Raw genomic sequence first — 8708 nt, 5'->3', positions numbered from 1 at the left:
TCACCGGAGGACACATAAACTTATAACATGTTTGTCTCCTTCAACACTGGACGGAACTCTTATAATGTTATTTAGTTATTACAGTGTATAACAGATTGGAAGCATTGATTCTGATTAGTAGATGTTACTGGGAGATTGCAATGTGTAGCAGATGGGAACGAATGGATTTTGTTTTTTCGGTGTTACTGGGCGATTATGTAAATTACCTTGGAATATTGTATAGTACTAACCAAAGGTCGGCCGAGACCATTCATTGTAGTTCATTTAAAGGGGACAGTAAAGAAAATACGAATCTCTTATGTATTCTTCTTCAAAGTGTCAAAGAGAATCAGTGAATATTTGCCTACCAATATACACGGCCCAGTGATTAAACAACCGTCCCTCAAACTCCACCTGGTCACCGGGCTCCAAGCTTGACAACACGGCGTCGTTGTGCTCTTGGATCATTGCCATCGTTGCCATCGTTGCCATGGTATTAATCAGTGGTCAAGTGTCCCGTGGAGATGTCACGCTGTCACGGTATTATGATGTATTGTTTAAAATTAGTGACATTAAATGTCATTGGCATAGCGTGTTTATGAGTATCGGTCGACTCTATTTAATCCTAAAGACATTTCCCGGCGGCCAAACAAATCATCTGTGATAACATATTTGACAGACACATAGTCAGCTACTGATGTTAGTACTTGAGAAAATACAGTCAGCTACGGCTATAACTAGAGCTGTAACGATGCATCGAACCATCGATGGGTTGCAATGGTTGAGTCTCCCACAGCAATTAATCGATGGTAGATAGCATCGAAAGTATGTGTGGCTATCGATAGTTTAGTCATTGACTTCCGTTGATAAATACGCAGCTCAAAATACCAGATTTGTTCACTTTGATTTGGAGTTATCCGCCCCTCTTATGTTTTAGCGGTTTACTTGATCTGGGTTTCAAGTTTCTTGTCAGTTATTAACTGAGATTTAAACTACTTCAACTTGTATTTATTTCATATAAACTATACATTAATTTGGGAAATGACCTCAAATGAGACAATTCAAGGAGAGAAAAACTATTGCAATCGTATTTCAATAGGTTATCGATATCGCAATAGTAGGTTGCAATAGACTATCGTCGCTATCGCTATCGCAATAGTTGTTTCCACCTCAATACATTCGTCACCACTCGCCCCTTTCCGTAACCTCCAAGAAGACTCGTCACCCTCTCGATGCTTGTCATGTGCGAAAATACGAGAAACCAATCAGAACGCGCATAATGGTTGCGGTGCTTTGATAAAAATAATCCCGACTACTTAAATCGTTTATGGCATTATGTTATTGTTTTAAAAATCATGAAAAATATATATCGTCATATTGAAAGTACTATGAACGTAGGTAACAGAATTGTGCTGTGTAATGTGAAGAGATTCAAAAACACGAACGTGCGTTGGTTGACATAACGGCTCTCACTGGTCCAACTGAGCGTATTGCTGACGATCTTGTGGGCTTGTTGTGGTCATTGTACGTGCGCTTCCAACAGTTTTAGGAAATGTAATTATAAATCGCTACAAGTTTCAAAACAATAATATTATATCTGTATGTAACTAATCAACTTTAATCTTTAACATTGGGCATATATTTCACATCTCTGGGAATATTTTAGACTGACTTTTGGGGGGGTCATTCATATATTTTTATGAGTACTTCGGTGATATTAGTACCATTGGAATCAAACATGGAATAGAGATATCATTCCTGTTTGAAGTAGTTCTGATGTTCCTTCTAGAGTGTCACGAGTCGCTATTCGGCTTGTCCCGGAATAGCACGAGTTGGTCACGAATGGCCTCAATAGTCACCCCTAGTTATAACGAACTCAACGAGACCACTATATTTCGGTCGTTATATACGTTCAATTATACGATTATCAAGAAACATATACAGTAAGTGGCCGGGAAGACATAGTTGGTTATAAACGTAGCTTACTGTATTTCAAATCATCAAAACTATCGATTTTGATCTATTCGGTCGACTTTAAAAACCATTAAAATACTGAGAACCAATCTCATCTGATACACATTATCCAGCTAACAGTATCCAGTATAGTATTGATTTGTCTACAGCTTGTTCAGCTTGAACTGATCACGTGAATACTAATGCATTGCGTGACCGTGTCACAACCGGTTGGGTCTATTATTGTGAAGGGGTACTCCTTTGTCAGTTTATTGTCAACATGTCGGAACAGCCGAGCCAAGGTCGCCGTTTGACATCTCAGTGACGAAAAATCGTCAGCCATGTCCAAACTTTCTTGAAACAAGAAGCTACATATGGTAGAGAGTGAAATCGAAAGTGAATCGGATTGTGAAAGTAACTGACGTCTGTTCGTTGTAAAGCTAGTAAACCAAACTAGATAGCAGTTGACTGTATACATAAATCAATTAAAACAAGAAATGATTTTTTCAGCAGTGTTGTTTTCCGGGACAAGTTCTGTAACGAGTCCATGTATGCATGTTTCACACGAACGCAACATTAATAACTCTCTCTGCTCCCCTATCTAATGCAATTACCTCGACCTGTTGTTTGTGCCATTTGACCTCGCGGGTCATGTATATGTAGAGTAGCTCAGGTCAAGCTGAACAAGCTGTAGTGTCGATAAAATAATGTGTCTGTGTAATTCATGTTTATGGATGATTGTGTTTGTGTGCCGAATTCTGATCATTAGGTGGGGTATGTTAATTTTTTAAATGTGTTGAGTAATACGGTTGAACCGCACACTTACAAATACTGATTCACAAACTTACCAATATGGAATACCACAATTACACATACTGAATCACAAGGTAATGAATAATGAGTCACAAACTTGCATATACTGAATCAAAAACTTACAAATAATCACGAACTCACCCAAAAAATCAATTATATATATTGCTAGTGCATTATTTTTATTCAGTGCCAAATCAACTTACACAGACGTGCTACACAAACACTTACAATGCTTGCATTGAAGTGCCTCAGAAAATCAACGTCCATTTGTTCACATACCTGTGCACAAAGTGTTTTGTCATCCTGACATTGGGTTTTCCCAGATGTCTGTTCCCGAGGAATCCTAACTGCGCGTGCCCCAATTGTCACATTTCAGAATTTCTGATAGTGTTACATTGGTTTACAACAGGTCCATATTTAACAGGTGTTCAATGCTGACCTGACCCGTATAAGAAACGTTCATCTTTTAGCAATTCACAAATTCTGTGCGCTGTTTTCTCCGTCCGTGGTTAAGATTACACACGATCAAACAAGGCACCAATACACATAATCGCCTTATATGGCACACCTGTGTTTGGACACAAAACGCAGGGTCTTAACAACAGTATGTAAACCAATATCAAGTGATGGGCGACTCAAAGATCTTGCTGCTCAAGACAACAGATTCCAACATGTAAACTCACAAAAAGGGCATGGCTTACACAGGGGCGATGAAATTACCAACACTTACCTTCCTCGCCTTCGGATCCCTAATAGACCCTCCTAGCAACTGTACTTCTTGATTATTGATCTTTTGCATTACGTCATCTCTACATCGTCCATGGAATCGACGGCATTGTTAGTTGCTTGACAACACTGCATAGTTACGTAATAATAACGGACCTGTTTTTCCTGTTTCGTGGGTAGCTGCTCTTAAATGAATCCATTGATTGCTTTGTTCCAAATTCCCCGGTTCAGGTACAACACAGTCAAACAAGCCATAGATGCGTAAAGTCATGTGATGAACATGCGTTTGGACAGACAAATAAGCCAGAATCTCAACGGGTTCTTAAAAATAGCATAATACGCAATTAACCGTGACTAACGAATCTCATGCCACGCTGGATCTTGGTAGTTACAGACAATCGATTTCAACAGGTCTTTTATGACATTCATACAGCGAGTAAACTGATACAAAGTGGCGATGTCATGACTCTCCCTAAGGTTTGGTAACAACAGTTATGGATTAATTTTATTGTTGTACTCAACACTATTGCATCTGTAATATCTGACTGGACCAGATCATTGATTTATAGAAGTCGGTTAATATGACATGCATCAAGATCAGCGTGATTAGTAACGTCGTTTATTGTTGCAATTTACTCAATACCTCATTCTCACGACGAACTACAGGCAAACAAGGAAAAGCTGGCCAGGCGCAGAGGACGCGTTTACGAGAAGTAGGCAGAGCATGGAAATGAGCAAACCCATTTGGCTTGTGAAATGTAGAGAAGATGGAGGCTAGCGCACGAACAGTGCATGACGATGAAATTAATCCCGCGCGTAGCTGCACACGCCTTGCTCATAAGACTCTCATGAGGTCGGTGTAGCAAGTCGGTAATATTCGGACAACCTTGGGCCCCTTCGCTCACAATGGAGTGGGCGGCACTCATACATGCTTATACGGGTCAGTTGTCAGGTCGGTGCTCAACTTACCCTTGTTTGCCAGTAATGGTGTAACCGAACAGTACAATATTGTTGACGTAACGTGCAAATGGCTCTAGTTGACAAATAGGATAATTTTGCTGATAGAAAGCATATATTTCAAGATAAACTGATAAGTCTAGCTTCTCTTTCGTTTTGATTTGAATCATTAACATAATAAGCACATACAAAATGGAGACATATTTGCTACATGCATAAAAATTGCACAAAATCTTGAAAAGAAAGATAAACATCCACTCTTAAAACACTGAAATGAATAGGTTTGTATATTTTTACCACTTATAATCAGAAGGTGATATAAATATTCCATTACATCTGCACTTTGCGGCAACAGACGGGTGTGGTATCGACAAACCAAAGCAGTATCTTAGATTCGAAACCACCATCTTGGGTTCGAGATAAGTATGGCTTTACAGAGTTATGGCCTGGTGATTAATACTGCAGTATGGCGTAATCCTATAGGTACAAAATGTTACAAAACTTTGTATACAAGAGTGTGAAAAAATGTCCATACCTCTATGGGAAGATCTGACCACACCCACATGGGGTCATACAGTGTGACTAGCTTGAAGCTACAAAATTCTCGTGGTGAGTGAGCGAACCATTCAAAACTAACATATACTATTTCTGCATCTAACAATAAGTATATAAACTGTTCCAATACACTGAAACCAATTGGAATAGTCAGGCAAAAGTTTGATATGTTACAAAGAAAGGCACTCCAAAACATTGCTTTTGGATCACATATTTCACGTACAAACTAAATAAAAATAATCTTAAAATAATTTGTAACAAGATCATAAGTCATTCGGGACCGACTTGTGTTATTCCTGGACAGGCCAAGTATCGACTCTTGCCTCTCTGGGGGGACTTCATACTGGCGTATGAACATCAGAACTACTTCCAACAAGAACGGCAACTCTATTTCTGTTTAATTCCAACAGTAATCTCCAACAGCTATCCTTCACCTTTCATGGCCCTAGCCGTATCAAAATTTTCGAAATTAGCAGCATGATACGATTGTAACATCGGAATATTTTACAGTTTTTAGGTGCATAATGCCATAACCAGTTGAACTGTTGATGATCAAAGTACCTCAATCCCTGCGGGTAATTTGAAAGGGGTGAGCGATGACGAATGTCTCGGAATACAAACGGCATTTTAATAACAATAAGGTTGGTATATACTGAAACCACGGTGTTGGAGCTTGCATGTTACTGCTGTAACATACAGACAGTATAAGAGTTATCGTTCTTGTTCCACAGCGTTCACATATTTCATACTACATGATGGAATCTTTTGTGAAGGGTCAATAGACTTGTTCCGCAACTGTCAATATGGTAGTACTAGTAGAACCCAGTGAATCACTTTGCATTCAAATACAGTGCATCCGTCAGATCAAACCAGTTTCCATGATCGATGTATTCTGTGTAATTCGCAACCATTTTATTGTGGAAATTGAGTAGTCCGACTGTTATTTTCTTCCAAAAAAGGCAGCCAACAACCCGACCGCCACCGTAAAGCCGCCGACTGCCACAGCCGCTACTTTAAACAGACCACCAACCTAAAGGAACGAAACACGGGTTGATGTTTGATTTGTTTTCTACATCCATAATGTGTTTCCAAAATCACTGACAACACTATTTTAATCCTACGGTTTTGGTGTAAGCAATATCAAATGTTTTTGGACGTGCTGGTTGTTCTGAAAGGTAATGTGTTACGACCCCAAGGGGAATCGTTTTGCATCTCTTTTAAAGAAGAGTGAGTGAGCGATTTGCGTTTTGCACCGCTTTCAGCAGTATTCCAGCAATATCACGCCTGAGGTGACCAGAACTGTGCTAAACAAAGTGTATCATTCAAAGTTATCTGTTTTGCAAGATAGAAGAGACCCTTTTACCATTGAACAAAGCAATCTGTTTTGGCCACCAGTAAATTTGCTTTGGTTTTGTATATGTGACCAGTGGCAAGTTAAATATATTTGTTTAAGTAATTCAATAGTCGATCTTCTAGTTCAATTTACAGAGCCTTGTGGAAAACAAATAAATCTGGCAAAGGAACAGTTGGACAATTACAAACCTGATCACTTTCTGTTTTTCCATACCGGCACCATGTAGCAAAGTGTTCACAGATTGTTAACACTATGTTATAGTCTACTACACCAAGATTGCATGATGCTCTTCTTACTATCTCGTCTGGTTGAAACGGTCTGGAAACAACGGAACAACAATATGATTATGGAACTCAATTCCTCGGTATCAATGGAGACGATGGAAAGACTTCAACAACTGAATATAAACCATTGTTCAGGATTTCAAAATGAACCGTTCTCCTAGGATCGTTACAAGGAGTACATTTCACTTCCAAAAGTATCAATCACTGGTTTTTCTGGCACAGAATCAATAACACAGATGTCACACTATCTTACAGGTGGAAATTGAATGAGTTCTGCACTGAACAACAAACAAAACTGACTTTAATTTCGTGTCCTTTGAGTTGTTCTTATACACTTTGCTGTTTCCAGGAACGTCCCCAAACCCTTCTTTGTGCACGACTCCTTTACAAAACTTTACTACACACTTTTTGCATTGGTGCTTCAGGCCACCTGCACCGCCGACTCCAAGGAAGTGCACGACTTCCCTGTTGCCTAAATAACACATGGCGAATGCGTTATTAATAATTATTACCAGATTACCAGATATCTAAGTAATATTGTCAGAAATTATTACCTTAATGATATGATATGATATTAAAGCATTGATGTTCATGAATTAATCTTTCAGCAGAGGTATCTTCAGGTTAATATAGAATCTACGTGTTTAAACTTTTCAGCGTCACAGAAAATGAATATGTACACCTTGACATATATGGTTTGAGACTATGTTGTTGTCTGGGACGTTATGATGACTTTCGGTAAAGAATTGAGTCTGGAACAGACCATGCAGTGATTGGCATTATGAGAATGTCATAGCCAAGCCAGCAGGCATGACAGCCTGATCCCGTTAGTCACCTCTTACGGCAAGCATGGCCTTCTGAAGATCAGTTCTGTCCCGGATCTTCACAGGCAGTACATGTGCATTCTGATATCCATTCAATGACGGATTACTATATTCACAACTTCACTGTGCAGATCTCAAAACGGCACACATGTGTTACTATGAATCTTTATACTTGTAAATAATAGCGATTCCATGGATCGATGCTCATTATTTCAATCACTGGATTGTCTGAGCCAGCCGTGGTTATTTACAGACCTCTGTGATATACCTCAATTATTGCTGATACAGCATTCAACAAGAAACAAGCAGACAAACAAAAGATTTTGTATTTTGTTACACTAAACTTACCAATATACACAGCCCAATGATTGATCCTTCCTCGATCAAACTCCAAGAGGTCACCTGGCTGTAGGTTGTCAAGTACTGTCTGGTTGTGTTGCTGTACTTCAGGGGACGTCATTTTTCACTACCCCTTAACTTGACGAACTGGGTCTTCAAATGTTGTTTTCTGAAACGCCAAGAGAAAATGCAGATTATTATTATTCTCACACTAGCATGCAAACACAATGTGATAATCGTTGATCCCAACAATCGATCCCTAGAAGATGAATTGTTCTAAGATCAATGACCTGCGGGAACAGTACAAAACTGCTGATTTCATAGGATCAAGCATTAATACCTAGTTTGACATTGTCGGAACGCATTGCTTCTTACCCCCATACAGTCTGGTTCCATTTCCAAACATGGTTAAGTATGGTAATACATTTCTATATGTGATAACTAGTCATCATCACGTTAGGCTCATACAGATTGATAACACGTTTTCTTGGGGAAAAATTGGACCCTTAGAAAAATGTTTTATTGATAAAAATTAAAGACATGACTATAAGCTTCACAACCTTAAAGGCACAATGTCACACATTTTTGACAATATTGTGGCCTATATTATACATATTGGGGCATATGCACTCGCTTTAGCCGACTATTGGTGGAATAAAGGACTAACTACTTGCCTGAAATCGATAATTGAAACTTCGAGGCGAATAGCTTCCAAACAGAGAATACTTGCCATATATGGAATAACTGGAATTTAAACAAATGCTCCCTACATCGAAAACTGTCTCACACGGTGTTGTGAGTGTTTGCCGAATTGGTTTCAATCACAAGTTGTGCGTGGGATATTCGTAAAGAGAGCTCCAAGAGGCTCTATGGGATTCGCTTGAAATAATGGTGTTCGGTCGGTAGAGGGCGCGAGAGTCGATT

At 39.2% G+C, this 8708-nt stretch overlaps 1 protein-coding gene across 1 annotated transcript; it reads right to left on the bottom strand.

Moving 5' to 3' along the window:
• Window positions 1-4566: 4566 nt before the first annotated feature.
• LOC124284531 (phospholipase A and acyltransferase 3-like) lies at window positions 4567-7951 on the bottom strand. The gene is made up of 4 exons (XM_046720611.1): window positions 7794-7951; window positions 6922-7093; window positions 6526-6655; window positions 4567-6013 (listed from the first exon to the last, which is right to left on the bottom strand). The coding sequence occupies exons 1-4, from the start codon at window positions 7903-7905 to the stop codon at window positions 5924-5926; spliced, it is 504 nt and encodes a 167-aa protein (XP_046576567.1). The 5' UTR covers window positions 7906-7951; the 3' UTR covers window positions 4567-5923.
• Window positions 7952-8708: the final 757 nt, after the last annotated feature.

The sequence above is a fragment of the Haliotis rubra genome, unplaced genomic scaffold (genome assembly GCF_003918875.1).
Source record: "Haliotis rubra isolate DU_JTF1 unplaced genomic scaffold, ASM391887v1 Scf338, whole genome shotgun sequence".
Taxonomy (NCBI): Eukaryota; Metazoa; Mollusca; class Gastropoda; order Lepetellida; family Haliotidae; genus Haliotis; species Haliotis rubra.
This window is presented reverse-complemented; position numbering and strand designations above follow the sequence as displayed.